Below are 17,299 nucleotides of genomic sequence, written 5' to 3' on the forward strand. Positions count from 1 at the left end.
CCGCGGTGACCACGGACACTGCAAGTACATTACGGCCTTCTCCCACCTAAACAAATACATCATTTGATCCATCTCTTAGTCCCCCACCCTCTCCAAGCACTACTACACACAAACACACTCCCCAAAATTGCATTTATGCTCACTTCCACGCTGCGATGTCCGTGAATGTTCGCGGATCCAATATGGCGGGTGCATCAGATGAATTTGGCGCACCTCACGCTTCACCCCAACCAATCAGCGAACACATCATGTTTCTGCGGACACGACGCAAACCAATTATCCAATCGGTGTCCTGTTCGCTCCGCGGAGTGGACATAGATATCAATGATTTTTTGAGACCCACTTTTTGGTTGTTTTCAAAAGAACTACTGGAAGGATTTTCACCAAATTTACAAAAGCACGCTTTCAGGACCAAGCCGCAGCTCCTGCCACAAATTTGGTGAAAATCTGTCCAGCGGTTTGGGCTGTAGGCGTGCGCAAAACCTTTTCTCCATTAACTCTATGGGAAAAACATTTTTTGGGACCCCCCCTGCAACTGTGCCCCTGCTTGACCAAACCTCACCAAACTTTTATATTCAGAGTGAGCCATATACTTTTTTTGCAAGGTTTGGTGAGGATTCATCCAGGGGGAGCAAAGTTATAAGCCGCCCAAAAAGTGCTCTTGCTATGGGTTTAGCAACTTAAGCATAACTACATGGCTGCTACCACAGGCCATGTAATTCTTTATAATACAGATTCATTGTATTATCTTAACTATTTATATTTGATTTGAAGCTTTCGATTATAAGCCAAAACACTTAAAAAATGATTGTTTCTTTGGCAAGCATTGTTCAATAAATGATTAATGTACATTTCAGACTGCTATCTGCTATACCGTTCACAACATTTCAATGCTGTTATATAAGACCATAAATAAGTGGACAACAGGCATAGCAATACACTTCTTTACCTTTGAAATTGTCTTTTGCAATAGAGTCCAAGCATGTTTAATTTCTACATTTAGAATTCCACTTATATAACATTCAAGAAAACATAAATTTACAAGTATGAATGAATCGGAATAGACCTTTCACGTACAATTACTTCTACAATATCAAAATTTGACATTAATAAACAAATACATTAATGACTAGACACATGTTTGTCGACTGCTAAATGGTGACCTGATGACATCAAGAATAGTACACTGTATTTAACATCAATCAAGTTAAATCAACTAAATCATTGCTTGTTTGACTAAGTTTTCTGTACAGACATTTTCCTACTTAGTATTCTTTTCATAGCTGATTTCACTTCTGTATTCCTCAAAGTATATATGAGCGGATTCAGCATCGGAGTCATAATAGCATAAAACACAGAAATGCTCTTATCCAGAGGAAAAGTGGTGGATGGTCGTGTGTAAATGAAGATACACGGTCCAAAGAAGATAGTCACAACTGTGAGGTGGGCTGCACATGTGGAGAGGGCTTTATGCTTTCCTTCAGCAGAGCGGTGCCTAACACTGTGCAGGATACAGATGTAGGAAACAAGCAATAGAATAAAGCATACCAGAGATATAAGCCCACTGTTTGACACTATCAAGACTCCCGTTATGTAGGTATCATTGCATGCCAGTTTCAACAAAGGGAGAATATCACAAAAGAAATGGTCAACTTCATTTGGGCCACAAAAAGGTAGAGTCATCATCAACCATGTTTGCACAATAGAGTGCACTGCTCCTCCTGCCCAGCAGGAAAAGACCAGGAGAATGCATGTTGTCCTGCTCATGATGGAAGCATACCGTAGAGGGTTGCATATGGCAATGTAGCGATCAAAAGCCATCACAGTAAGAAGGAAGATTTCAGCACAAGCAAATAAATGGAAGAAGAATATTTGAGCAATGCACCCATTGAAAGATATGGTCTCATCTTTGGACAGAAGATTCACAAGCATCTTGGGGGTAGTTACAGATGGGTAGCATAAGTCAATGAATGACAAGTTACTGAGAAAAAAATACATTGGAGAGTGAAGAGAAGAGTCAGCATTTACTGTTACCATGATGAGCACATTTCCAAACAGTGTTGCAATGTAGAACAAAATAAATATGAAAAACAACATGATCTGCACATTGTGGTTCCGGGAGAGACCCAGCAGAACAAAGTCTTCAATTGTTGTTTCATTGCCCATGTTTGGACTGATTGGGTAAATGTAGCTCTTTTGTAGCACAGAACAAAACTTTCAAGCGTGTAGGTATTCATGCATGCTTATTAACCCTGGAGAAAAAAAACAGAATCACATAATCAATAATAGTGATAGTAATTTGTGATACGTGCCTCTGTTATACATATATATAAGTTTGAACTCTGCAAACTACTGCACATAATGCATGGACATCCACTAGAGCAGGATGCACTTATTGTAGTAAAATAGACTGTGGAGTTCACTGTCGCCTTTTTATTGATTAATGGTGTTTTACAAGCAAATGTATAGATACCACCATGTTTTATTTTCAAGGAAAAGTTTTTACAAAGTATAGTATCCGAACATAGTCAGGGTTGTGCAATATTTTGGGGGTAAACTGGTGGCTATTTCGAAATAACTTACTTGAACACCATAAAGATATTGCATTCCCTTGTAATATTAATTTCAAGCAGCAAGCTACGTAAGATTATTTATCATGTATTGAATTAAAGTTTTTTTTTAAAAAACAATTTTATTGATTTATTCAAACAAAAACAATACAAACCAAACATGCAGTGCATATATCAACAGTACAATTGTTCATTGCTTAATTTCGGTCACTGCTCCCCTTATCCCACCCTCCCTTATGAGCCTATTTGTTCCGTGCACTCTTTATCTGCCTCGCGTGGTGGGGTCTCACGTTCCATGGATTCTGTCAGATCTTGTATCGTTCCAAACAATTCCGCTATTAATGATCTCCATGCCATCAGGGTTCCCGCCTCCTCCTCTCCCCCTACATTGCTCGCCTCTTGCCATACCATGGTTTCTGCCTCCGCCCATTTCTACAACTCCTTCCACCACACCTCCACTCGTGGCCTGTGACATGTCTACCATCCCATGGCAATCCTTCTTTTTGTGAGCACATATGCTAGATCTTTCAATTTGCTAACATACTTAAGTTTCTGCAATCTGGGGAACCCCCCAGCAAGCAGGCCCAAGCTGTATCTATAATAATCGTGACCCCCTTTTCCGCTAGTTTCTGTGCTACTTCACCCCAGAAACGCTCAATTACTGGGCATGACCAAAACATGTGTACCATGCCAGCCTTTTCTACGTCGCATTTGGGACATGCTTGTCTCCCAGCATTTTCAAACCTAGATATCCTCTCGGGTGTCATATATGCCCTGTGCGTAATATATAGTTGTATCTGTTTTAGTCTCGCATTCCTTGACACATTCTTGTGGTACCCCAGGGCATGTTCCCACATCCCGTCCTCTATCGGGGCTCCTACTTCCGCTTCCCAGTCTAGTCTTAATTGTGTTAATTCCTTCCCTACCTTAGACATCATCATCTCGTACAGTCTGGAGATCTCATGCCCCCCCTCTCCGTTATATCATATATCGTATCTTAAGTAGCATCTGGTTCTTCTTCCAGTACCGTTTCGGGCCATGTACTCCTAATTCTCTGCACCATTCTGTTATATGTGATATACTGGCACGTGTGTAACCCCATTTCCTTCCCAAGCACTTCAAAATCTATGATGGTCCCCTCCCGCCAGATATCTCCCATTGTCACTACCCCCACCGACTCCCAGTGGTTCCTGATTATCATCCTCAGCTGCTTATCTCCCCCTGCCAGTGCAACTAGTGGTACCTGCGGGGAACATGGGAATGGGTTCTCCATCATCTGGCATGCCCGGCGCCACATCTTCCACCTAAGCATCATCATTTTAGGGCGCTCTTCCATTTCTGTCTTGGGCAGCCAGATCATCTCTTTTAAATAAAATGGGGCACAATCATGTCCAAACAACCTGGATTCGGGGGTCAGTTCATCTGAGAGCCATTTGACAATATATTGCAGTTGGCTCGCTACATAATAGACCTCATAATTAGGCAGATTTATTCCCCCTTTTTCATAAAAGTTCTGCAGCTTCCATAGTGCCACCCTATTCCGGGTACCATGCCACAGGAAATCCCGACACATGCTATTCAGTTTGGTGAAAAATGTCTTGGGTATCAGATATGGAATATTCCCGAAATAATGTAGGAGCCTAGGTAGGACCACCATCTTAAGCATTGCCCCTTGTCCCATCATTGCTAGGGGCAACTTCACCCAGAATTTCATACACTTCTCGATTTTCTCAATGGCTACCTTGGTATTGTGCCTGCGCACCTCTTCCACCATGTGGTACACATCTATCCTAAGAAACCGGAATGTGCTAACCGGCCATGGTATTTGTAACACCGGTAACCGTCCCACAGGGATTCCCATATAACTGCCTAGATTTTTGAGGATTCACCGCTACACCAGACAGCCCCGCATATCTATCTATCACTTTCAGGATGTACTGGAGATTTTCCTCCAGGTGCCTCAAGTACAGCAGCAAGTCATCAGCATGTAAGGAGATCTTGGGCCTCATTACACGGTAGGCGGAGAACCATGGCGCTATTAGCGCCATGGTTCATGCCGATAAAATACTGGCACCGCCTTGGTGGAAAGGGGAATTACCGCCCCATTCCAAGGTTGGCGGGGCGGTAATTCTCCCTTCCACCATTGCCCTTCCCCATTCCCATTTTTGCCCCATAGGGCATAATAGGAATGGGGAAGGCGCTAATTACGGCACCGCAAATTGCGGTGCCGTAATTAGCTCCCTGGGTCCCTTTGCGGGTTGGTTTTTAACGCCTGCAAAAAGCAGGCGTTAAATTCCCCAACCCGCAAAGGGACCTCGTAGTAAGGCGGTAAGGATTTACTGGTACTGGTAAAATAGCGGTACCGGTAAACCCTTACCGCCTACCGTGTAATGAGGCCCCAAGTGTCGTTCCCCTCCCACCTCGATACCTATAGTGTCGTATTGTTGTCTAAGGTATATTGCTACGGGCTCCAGGGCTAGTATATAGAGCATTGGGGACCATGGGCACCCCTGTCTGGTGCCTCTACTAAATTGCCATCTTTCAGATATCACTGATCCTGTTCTAACCCTGGCCAACAGTTCACTATATAGCATCTTCGCCCACCTTATGCATCCAGGACCCATTCCATAGCCCGCCAGGGCTGCCAGCAGCCATGGCCACTTGACTGAATCGAAAGCCTTAACCGTGTCCAAGGACACAACTGCCATTTCGCCCTCGTTCTTACTCCCCTATTCAACAACCCGTTGGAATCATCGATGATTATGAGTTATATTTCTATTCGGGACATAGCCCGTCTGGTCGGGCTGTAATAGTTTGCCAATAACTCTCCGCAGTCTGTTTGCCAAGACAACCCTCAATATCTTGCTGCCTTGGTTCAACATCGACAAAGGTCTGTAAGAGCCACAGCTATGCCCAGGCTTGTTGGGTTTGGGAAGCAGTATTATGATCGCTTCTCTAAGTGACTCCAGAAGCCGTCCCACCTCAAACACTTCATTTAACATTTCTAACATTGGGGGGAGCACTTCCTCCTTATATACTTTATAAAATTCACTTGGGAACCCGTCCGCCCCTGGGGTCTTACTAGTAGGCAGCTGCCTCACCACTTCTTCTAACTCCTCCAAAGTAATCAGTGCATCCAGTTCCTCTCTTTCCTCAACACTTATCATAGGCAGCGCTATGTCCTCAGTGTTTCTGTTATCTCCCCAAGACTACTTCCCTCCTCATCCCCATATAGTAACCTATAATAGTCTGCAAACTCCTGATTAACTCCCTCTTGGGTGTCAGCTACACTACCATCTTCTCTCGCTAGCGTTCTAATCGTGGGTCTGGGAGTTTCGCTCTTGTATAACCATGCCAAAAGCCTTCCTGTTTTATCCCCTCCCGCGTGCTGTCTCTCTCTATATTTTTTATAGTTGAGGTTGCACAGTCTTTCCCATTGCTCCGCACATTTCTGCTGCAGTTTAAGTATCAGCTCCATGTCTTCACCTCCTCCCTTCAATGCCTTTTCCAGTTCCCTTTCTGTTTCTTGTAGGTCAGCCAAGATCCCACCTTGTAGGCCTTTTGATTTTGCTATGGCTACACCTCGCATCACCACCTCGAAGGCTTCCCATAATGTGCTTGTTGAGTCAACGCTACCCGTATTTGTCTCAAAGTAGTTTGTAATCTCCTCCCTTATATCTTCCCTGAAAACGGGATCCTTGCCCGGAGGCGCCATGTCGGAATCCTTGCCCTCGGGGGGGAAGGGGCAGTATTGCCACCCGATAACCAGGGACGAGTGGTCCGAGAGGACCCTCGCTTTATATTCTGCCTGAGTAATCTCTGTTACTACCTCCGACGTAGCAAAGACATAGTCCAGCCTCGTATGTATCTGCTGCGGGGCGGAGTAGTGTGAGTATTGCCTTTCTTGGGGGTGTCTCGTTCTCCACACATCTGCCAGACCGAAGTCGTCTAGTAGTGTCTGCAATGCTTTGGCCGCTGGGGCGGGTATATCAATCTTTCCATCTGATCTATCCACCCTGGGGTTTAATACACAGTTAAAATCCCCACCCCAGATCACCACGCTCCCCATACATATGCTAAGGTTAGTGCACAGAGTTCTAAAATATGCTGCCGTATTTTGATTTGGGGCGTATGTATTTACAATGCTTATCTCCCTATTCTCCACCAATCCCCTCAATATGACCATCCTCCCATCCGTTTCCGTCACTTTCTACAACAGCTGAAATGGGACATGCGGCACCACCCAGATTAGTACTCCTCTAGCATAAGCAGAGTATGTCGAGCCCACCACAACCCCTTTCCATTTCTTCACAACCATCTCCATCTTTTCCCGTGTCAGGTGAGTCTCCTGCAACAGTGCGATGTCTATTTTTTGTCTGCGCAGGTACAACATAACATTGTTCCTTTTTAGATAACTATTAAGTCCCCTGACATTCCACGTAATTATTTTAAGGTCCCCCCATGGCCCATTAGAGTCCCCCTTCCCCTCCCATTGGTGCAGTCCAGATCCCACTTCCGTCTCAGTCCATATAGACTAGTTTCCCAATTCAAACTTCCCTTAACTACAAACACCCCAATCACCCCTTCCCCTCTCCCTCCCACCTCCCTTCCCTTCCCCAACTTTACCCCCCCACCTGCTGCCCAGCTCCATCAACAACCCCCCTATTGGCTGCCTTACTACTAATTCTCGGGGGTAGGTAACTGCGATCCTGTTGCTCCTATTTGTTTAAAGTTGCTATGCCTAATACTCCCATTTTCATGTGCGCTTTTATACACCATATACCAGTCCAACAGAGTCATAGAGTTCAAGGGCTACACCTTATCTATCAAGTTCATCAAGGCGCTATGCTAGAATTCCCCACCCTCTTATCCTCGCAGTGTACATGATATAGTATCTTCACTTATCGTGCTCCTGGAAATCTTGTTCCTCATTCCGTGCCGGGCAGCCCTGTAGATCCAACCATGACGCCGCCTCCTCGGGGGTATCAAAGAACAGCGCTCTGCCTTTATGCAGAACTTTCAACTTCACTGGGTACAATAGCATGTACCTGATATCCGCTGCACGCAGTCTTCTCTTAACCGCCACATAACTATATCGCTGCCTTTGCACCAACACAGTATAGTCGGGGCATGCTGTAATTTTGGAGGAGGCTCTTTCTATCGTTCCGCCCTTCCGAAAATACTCCAGAATCTTCTTTTCCCTGTCTTTGTAATTCAAAATGTTTGCAATTATCAGCCGCGGTGGAGCTCCAGGCCGTGGTTTCCTCATCAGGGCTCGATGTGCCCGCTCTACCGTGAACCCCTGTGAGAGTTTGTCCACTCCCACTTCTTGCAGGATCATGTTCTCCACGGAGTCTGTGGGGTCTTGGCCTTCTTCTCCTTCGGGCAGGCCAACCACCCGGATGTTGTTCCGTCTCGCCTGTCCTTCTGCTTCCTCCACTCTGTTTTCAAGGTTGGCGACCTGTTGCTTGAGTACATGGACCTCCTTCGCATTGTTCGTGCTTACATCAAGGTTAGTCTTTACTACGCTTTCCAGACCACTAGTTCTTTCTGCCAGCGCTCTGACGTCCTGTCGCAGCAGGGTGACTTCAATTCCTACGGCATCTATTTTGTTCTCCAGGGCTGTCTGCAGTTCCGCCATCACCGTGCCCCACTTAGCACTCAGGTCCGTTATGGCCGCTAGGTCTTGTTGGTTTTCTCCTTCAGGGGCGTCATCCCCCGATGCCTCCCCCGTATTTGTGCTGAGGTCGAAGGGGTCCGCTGCGCCTTTTCAATGGTGTCAATAGTGGGTTGCTTGCTCCTGGACTTCAGCCCTTTCACCGACATCCTGCAATCTCACTTTGTGTCCTACATCAGCTCTCCTGTGTCACTGTAGCTTCCCCAATTCAGTTCAGTGTTTGGGTGTCCTCAGTGGGCTATACTGCAAGGTGGCACGCAAGGTCAAGCTTGGAGTGGGCTGTGTCTTCCCACGTCTCTCCTTTAAGCAGTGTTTCAATAGCGTGCCTGTGCTCACATTCCACTTTTCCCCCTTCCTGGCAACGTTTCAACTTGGGGTCCATGTCCTCTTTGCAGGTTCCAACCTCCGTCAAAGCTCACAGTGTTGCATTCATTTGTCCACGTAGCCCTACTTCTCAGCAGCGGTGCTACTGTATAGTCCAGCGGTTTGCATTTACCGAGAATCTCAGCAGTGGAAGGGGGTCAGTTCTCAGGCCTTTGTTGTGGCAAATCCGGCTTTACAATGCACCCCGATCCATTGTTAATCTCATTCTGAGTGGCACTAATTTCCGACTGCATTCCAATTTAAACAGCGCACCGATTCATGCTTGCAGCGCACTGCTGCAATACAAAGGAACCCAAACGGAAATCTCGCTTTGTTTGATGTAGCTCGCGGTCAGTGTTTCCCTCCTCGAACTCACCTCCACCCACTCTCCCTGTCACGGATCGCAACGTTCATACACAGTTGCCTTTGTGAGCGGCTGGGAGCCGCGCGCGCATACAGCGTATGTCTGTGAATACTGTTACAATCTGCGGTCGCTACAATCATTCGAGCCCGGGAGCACCGCCTCATTATTACTGTAAATAGAGCAGGGTTTCTACTGGCGGCTAACTTCCTCGCGCTCCGTGCAATTCAACAGGATTCGATTCTCTTCGGGGCTGCGATTACGCTCCCTTTGTTGTCCGCCATCTTTGGCAACAATTTGTCCACACGGCCGCCTCTTGAAAAGACTTATATCTTCCGATTCATAGACACGGGGGACTTGCTTCTGAGGATTCTTGCAGGGCATGTGTTCCGACGTCTGTCCCTTCAGTTACCAAGCACGTGCAGCATTTTTCAGGCGTAATTTCTCCAATGGATGTCGGATCAACAGGAGCTCAACACGAAGACACGTCCTAGTCCATGGCTAGTTAGCCACGCCCCCCCTATTGAAGTAAAGTTAATTCTGAAAGTTGCTTAAACAGATACATTGGAAGATATACTAACATTTTGTTTTTAAAGCAATTTTCCAACAAATTAGAGAAAACAACATAGCAGACTTCTGATCAAGTGGCACATTTGCTCAAGATGTGCATCATAACAAAGACGACTGTGAAAAGAACTGCAAAGTGTAATATTAAAGGGTAGATAAAAGTGACACAGTTCTTATGTGTAATATCAATACATAGTATTGAGCAGTAGTTCAAATGGAAATTAGAGAACTCCAAGACTTACAAACTTTTGGAGACATTTCTATTTTATTTTATTGTTTAAAGTGTGTACCAAAGTCGAGAGCAGCAAAGCGCTTTACAGCATGCTGGGGCTGCACCTTTAAACATTAGTGTAGAAGTCGGCAGGGGAATCAATATCAATCACCCCAGTTACAAGCAAGAGGAACTGGGCTGAGGAAATCCCCTGCACCAAATACAAGAGTCCAGCCATGTGACAAAGGTTTACTGCTTATACAAAAGCATTTATCAGGGATTGAGACATAGACAATACAACATTCTATAATACTGGCTCGACAATTTTGTGCCTGTCATCCAGTTTTGAGTGATGTCACAAAACTAAAGATACACCCAAAAAACCTAATGGGGATCAGAATTGGTTAGTGAGGTAAACTACAGATATATATTGCATAGGGGATTAGTACATTAAATGGATAAAACATATCTGGTGTCTTCTCCTGCGACCACCTCCTAAATGTTGTAACTACAAATATTTCAGGTTATTGTGCTGCAATTGGGTGTGGCAACAAAATGTAAACTTAGCTTGGAATGTGAATTGGGATTGGGTAAAGAGGGTATTCTCCGCCTTGGAGCTTTGAAAAGTTACCAGCACAAGTGCAACTATTCAAGGTGGTGAGAACTGCCCCAAAGGTGCTGTATGTTCTCAACAAGTTGCCATCTCCGATATCCTAGGCCTTAAGACAGAAGATTTGGCTTTGAACCTGGTATTACTTTTGTATCATTCTGCCTTCGTTTGGATGGGAACAGCTACCTTAGCCTGGCTCGAATTAATAGGCTTTGTCTTGCAGGTTCAGATCACGTGTGTAGGGCCCCCAAACTTCATTTATCCGGCTTGCATTTATGAGGATTTTCAGCTTATTACACACGCAGGTGCCCTATCACTTCTGTTAACTTGAAACATACCCCCCCTCTGCATTCTTGGCAAATGTATGCACAGTGGCTGCATTGGAAGCCTGGTCTGCACATCTATATGGAATTAGCCTGCAGCTTCTCTCTGTGTTCTCGAGTCCTTTCAGCTCCTTCCATTAACTCCACTGTAACTGTGGATTCCATCTTTTTTATAGATAATATACATGCAGTCTTGAAAAGTATCCTGACCTGGAGCGGAAGCCAATGTAGTTTGCATAGGACAGGGGTGATTGGTCAAATAAGACTTTCTGCAGCATGGTGGAATGCTTTTAGGGGAGCCAAGTGAGGAGCTAGGAGCCCCATCAGGTGGGCATTTCCACCATCGATATATACAAGATAACAACAGGAGACCTGAGGCAGGTTGAAGGGTTTGAATTTGCTAAGGGTGGAGATTTGGCGGCAGGCCATTTGGCCCTTCTTGACTCTCTATTTCTGGAAGAACAGACTGCAGTCAATTGTGAATCTTAAGGATTTTGATGGATCCAAGAGTTGTGGATGAAATCCTTCAAGGCGCATATCATTGATACATTCTTGGACATATTCTTGTTTAGCAGGGAGACCTATGAGGACAAATTGGTTTGGAGTAATTAATTTTGAGGTAGTCAACCGATATCCAGGACTGTAACATGGCGGTAATCGCAGCAATGATTGATGTCCTGTTATCTTTTCACTTTCATGTACAATTGAGTATCATCCGCGTATTGGTGTATGGCTATATCGGGATCATTGAGGAGTATGTCTACAGATGCCATGTAAAGTTTAAAAAGGATCAGTGAGTGTATGAAGCCTTGGGGGACTCTACAGGAGACTGGGAGTTGGTTAGAATGCAACAGGACAGTACAAGAGAATCCCATCCTGTCAGAGTGGAGGGAGAGGAGAATGTTGTGGTTGAATGTGGTGAATGCAGTCAAGCAGGCAGAGAAGGCATGAGTTATTCATGATTTGGAGGGCGTGATCCATCACCTGGATGATTGCTGGCTCGATCTTGCACTTGTGGTGGAACCCTGACTGCAAATCACTTAGGAGGTGTTGTTCTTTGATTCTTTGAAAGTAGTTGTGCAGTGACTATTTTTTCAAGATTTTGCCGATAAACAAGAGGTTCGTAATGGGCCACTAAATGACCAGGTCAGCTGGGACTAGAGAACTAATAAAGCCATTCATGAGAGTGCCCTGGAAAAAACCCTTTGATGAAGGAGGCATTATTAATGCAGAGGAGTGTGTTGAGCACCAGGCCAAGCAATTGTTTAATGACAGAGGCAAGGATGATATTTCCTAAAAGGTAAAATGGCACAAGAAGAATATTATGCATTTGGTAAACAAATGTATGCTTAAAGATGAGAAATTGTATGCAGCCATTTAGCAAGGAAGACATTGGGCCTCATTACGAGTGCGGCTGTAAGCGGTTAACGGCACCGTTAAGAATGCCGGTGCCGTTAACCCCTTACCGCCGCATTCCGAGGACCATTAGTAGGTCCCACTAAGGCCGGCTGGTTTTACCAGCCACCCTTAGCGGGAGCCGCTAAGGGACTAGGGAGATAATAACGGGTCTGCTATTTGCGAGCCCCTAATTAGCTCCTTCCCCATTCCAATTGAGCCCTATGGGGGCTCGAATGGGAATGGGGAATTGTTTCCTGAATCTGGACTTACCGGGTCCTCCAAGGTTGGAATGACCCGGTAAGTCCCAATTCTGAGAACCCGGACCCAGACACAAGTTTGGAGGTAGCCATGGCGCTAATAGCGGCATGGCTATCTCCTAACTCGTAATGACCCCCATTAGCTTTCCAAATAATAACATGAAATGCAATCAGTCAAAATGCAATGCCCTACAGTTTTCTATTTAAAACCTATTTTAGTGGTTGCATGGGTACAGACCCTTTCAGATAAATATTAGTTACATTTATTTTCTCAGGACATTTATTTTATCACTAATTATCTAAAACATTACTGTAAAAATTGAAGAAAACATGAATTGAAGGGCATGACTCGTGGCAATATGGATTTGCAACTTCAGTTCTGCATGTCAGACTACCCTCAGCCACCACCTCCTCCTCGCTGATGTCTGACGGTCTGTCCGCTATTCAGTTATGGTGTGCTGCAAATGACCTGTATCTCAAGCCACCAAGACTTTTCACATTGGAACCCTTGCTCCGCTTTCCCACTTTCACTCTTACCGGCCTCCTTTGGCCCTCCACTTCACCCACCTGCGAAGCAAGAAACATTGGGGTCATCTTTGATTCAACTCTCCCCTTCTCCTCTCACATTTTAGACATCTCTAAGAAGTCTAACTATCAACTACACCTCCTCAGGTGTACACTACCCTTTCTTACTTTCCCCCCACGGCTCACTGTCTCCAGAGCCCTGGTTCTCTCCCAGCTGGACTATTGCACAGCCTCTTCCTCAACGTTCCTTCTTCTGACCGGTGCCCTCTGAAACTTATCCAGAACAGACCTGCAAGACTTATTCTTGGCCTCAATTCCATGTACCACATTTCCTTAGCGCTGAAATCCCTCCACTGGCTTCCTGTGGCTGCAAGGATCAAATTCAAGACCCTTTGCATTGTCCACATGGATTTCTTGGGCCTGGAACCCACCTACCTTCAATACTGTCCCTAATGAACCCTCCGCTCATCTACCCCCAACCTACTGCGAGTGAGCCAGTTCTCCAAGCAGAGACTTGGTGGGAGGTCCTTATCCTCAGCAGGTGTCTCTCTCTGGAATAGCCTCCCTGCAGCCCTACGTCTTGAGCCAGATCTCCTGAAATTTAGGAAACTCCTCAAGATCTTCCTCTTCTCCTCTTCATTCTCTCTCCCTCTACCCTGCTAACCATGTTATTTGTACTTTCCCTCTCTCGTTCCTATTCCTTAGATCATGCTGGCTGGCCGCCTGGTGTACCTCAGAGTCTCACTGTTCCCCAGTCCTCTCGCACTTGCCTTAGGGCCCTAAACCCCACCCACACTACATGCACTGAAAAATTAAACCAAGACAGTGTTTCTCTCTGCACTTACCCAAGTCTAAACCAACCAGGCACACTTGACCCTCCCCTCCCTGTGACCCTCTGTGCACTTACTCGATCCGTATGCACCACGCCTGAAGATCGTATACCTGTTTCTCCCCGGTCTTCACCCCTAATTGTACTGCCAGAATTGCAGAATCGCTGTCAGGCCTATTTGCTTTTCCATACTGTTAAATGTATTTTATGCTCTTACTCTGCCTGTGCAGACTATAATCGTCTTCATTTTTTAAGGGCTCTCAGCCTTGAAACACTTGCCTGTGTATAGGCGCTACATAAATAAACATTACCATAACCATACCATGTCCATCTACTACTTGCCATCAAACTAGCTCATCACATAATTAAGGCTTCGAACACTTGCATGAAAAAATCTGAATATATCCCACAGTAATACTTTGAGACAGCCGCCTGATAATTTCAAAATTTCACAATTGTAAATTAACAGCGTCAAAGATTATTGCAATTTGAACAGTATTTATCATGGGTTTTCCCAAAGGAAAACTTATATATTTTTGGGCACACATATCTCAACATTGGCCACTTTGATTTTCCCAATGTTTGGCATACACATAGACCTCATCTGGAATTTGTTTACAGAATAAATAATTGAAAATCAGCATTGCCGTTTTTGAGATATTAACAATTTAATATGAATCCGTATATGACACATGAACAATACTGATGACATTTATGTAATTGAAATAGTACGCTGTATGTACAAAACCACATACAAACCATATGCATATACCCTGTTTACATAGTACAAGAGCAACACATGCCATATAACAAACTGCACACCAACTATAGGCACACACCCCAACTGTGTACACAGTACCACACACAATAAAGCAACACAATGTAGTCAACATTATTGTAAAGACACAGAACATACACACCCTCACTTCATACACATTACAACGTACACGACATGCCATTTAACAAACTGCACACCAACTATACGCACACACCCCAACTGCGTACACTGTGCAGCACATAGGAAATCAACAACATACAGGCAACATTATAAACACATGGAAGTTACGCACACACACATACTGCATACACATTACAACATACACCAAAGCAACAACATACAGAAAACTTTTTTTAAAAACACAAGTGCCTTCAGTAAAGGTGCTGTGTAAAATATACTACACAAACGTAAAGCAGCCCATCACGAAATACAGCAATCTTTATTAAAAACTGAATGTAGCCAAAATAATTATAAACACAAGAACCATACGCAACCCCAATCTGTACACAGTAGAACATACTCTAAAACAACGAAATACAGCACACTTTTTTATAAACACAATCACCATTGGTAAAGGTTGGCTATACTTTTTCAACACACAAAAGTAAAGCAGCCCATCACTGTAGTACATTATGTAGGCATTCAATAATATTTCTTAAATATAAACTATTTCTGTTGAACCAAAAATGTAGATATGCATCTGTTTATGCTTATTCTAGTATGATTCATTTTACGATTGTATGGCAAGACCGAAGGTGAGCATTATGCTTATTCTTCTTTAATACTGCCAAATCACAGCTTTTCAAATAGAACAATTTCCTTTTTTTTCTTTTTTATAGTAAAACTGACACAAAAGAAAACTTTGAAAACTCATGCGTCTGTAAGTAACTGGAGGTAGTGCCCCACTACAACTCCCATGAGGCCTCATGTATCCAGTAGTCCTAGCCTCAGTCTCATCCTCCAATGAGGATACCCCTGCTGGTATAAGTGTCACTAGTTTCAAGGTGCCTTCCTCTTCTTTTTTGCTGCTGACACAGCTAAGTACTATTTCTACCTTTCCAGAGTTTGTTTACCTTGTGACTGATATAAGTATTGTAGTCGCAATTGATATCATGTGTTAATTATATATACTTAATGCGCAGCAGCGCAACGTATAATTAGGCATGTATGAGGCATTTTGCATTGTGCGCAAATTAAGATGTTTTATTCCAATTTAAGATGGTACAGATGAAGGAAACGGCCCGCGAGCGTTATCGCTAGCGTTAGGGCTTGTTTCCTCCTGAAATTAAGCTATACGTGTTCTTTCAGTTAACCGGAGCAGCGAGCGCCTGAAGAAGGCTGTTGCGATGGACTTTCTACAGCTCTGCGCATGCACGAAGAGTCTTTTTCATCTCCAATGGCCGCTCAGGTGACAATGATGCATGCAGCTCGGTCCCAAAGCTTACAAGCTGCGGGAAACTCCATTTTAGGGCGTTTGCGCTCCTATCCAGAGGCTTTCAATGCTCAGAAGAGCAAGAAAAAAAAAAGAAGAAATCTTATATTTCACATAATTGAAGTTCTTGCTTCAAGAAACCTGACCTATCTTGCTACCCCAGCACAGGTCTAAGAGGCAATTCCTCCAGTCACATGTGACACAGTTCCCCCTCAGAATATATATATATAATGGCATCTGACAAGGGTGAAGAATATTGGGAGGAATATGAGGAGCAGGATGCAGAGCTGCAAGAAGAAGAAATTGACCTGTCACTCAATTTTAAGAGAGTGCCAGGTGACTCCCTAGTGAGAGCTGTTGCTCAAGGAGTGCAACCCATACAAGAGAGACTATTAGTCCTCTTTTATTGGGCACTAAGGCTGGCTTACAGGATGATCCGGATGAGGGGACCTCCACTAAGCCTTGGAAAATGCTAATAGGGGGCGTAAGGTGGCCTGGAAGAGAAAGCACTCTTCTACCACCCCACCCTCGGGTCTATTAAGGGGATAAGACTGAAGCCCCAAGAGGAAGATGATGTTTACAACAGACTGAAGGATGCTTTCCTTTCGAAATCAGCAGTGCCCTGCCTCTCACCCCTACCCCAGGGGTGGATAACATAGGGGATGCTATTTCATCATCTGAAGAGTTTGGACAGGAGGAGGAGGAGGAGGATGAGAGTTTGAGCATTTACAAGGTGCCAGAGCAAACCAAAACAGACAGTACCAAGAAAGCCAGCACAGTGGATGAAATATCTGATATGTTCAAACCGGAGACAATTTGGCACCCAAGGTCCACAGAATGGACCCGTCACCAAGGGTAGCAGTTTATATGGCACAAAAGATTAGAAAACCATTGGAGAAAGAGAAAAGATTTTGCCTTAAGGCAGAGTGTCTCAGATCAGAGCTTAGCGGCAAGGTATCCGAGACCCCGGAGCTAGATCCTAAAATGCTCACTTTTGTCACCAAAGCAAGCAAAGATCTCAGGAGAGGTATGGAGCGCGCATAGAGATCTTGCCAGGGCAAGATTCTAGACTTGACAGGGCCCTTTGCTAAGATCATGGATCTAGCAGAGAGAGCCAAAGATACGGGAGAACCAGTGGACCCATTCATCCTTGCAGGCTGGGCACAATGTGTCATATGATTGCTAGGTCCATGCTGCTCAAAATAGATGCAAAACTGGGTGACCTAGCCTCTTATGAGGTGGGAGAAGGCGCCCAGGGTCTGCTTTTCGGAGACACTTTCATCAAAGAGATGAGCAGATTCATAGGAACTGGAGAAAGCACAAGCTTTGATCAAAAAGGTGTTCCCCGGACAGGTTTTTGCCAGGGCAGGTCGATACAGAGGCCGCTCGACCGGCCGA

General features: G+C 44.8%; 1 protein-coding gene across 1 annotated transcript; it reads right to left on the bottom strand.

Annotated features, from left to right (window-relative positions):
- Window positions 1–1,236: 1,236 nt before the first annotated feature.
- LOC138520311 (olfactory receptor 4E2-like) lies at window positions 1,237–2,166 on the bottom strand. Its single transcript, XM_069632748.1, has one exon. It carries the CDS (start codon window positions 2,164–2,166, stop codon window positions 1,237–1,239), a length of 930 nt encoding a protein of 309 aa, XP_069488849.1.
- Between the last annotated feature and the right edge of the window lie 15,133 nt (window positions 2,167–17,299).

The sequence above is a fragment of the Ambystoma mexicanum genome, chromosome 13 (genome assembly GCF_040938575.1).
Source record: "Ambystoma mexicanum isolate Mex_15411 chromosome 13, UKY_AmexF1_1, whole genome shotgun sequence".
NCBI classification, from domain to species: Eukaryota; Metazoa; Chordata; class Amphibia; order Caudata; family Ambystomatidae; genus Ambystoma; species Ambystoma mexicanum.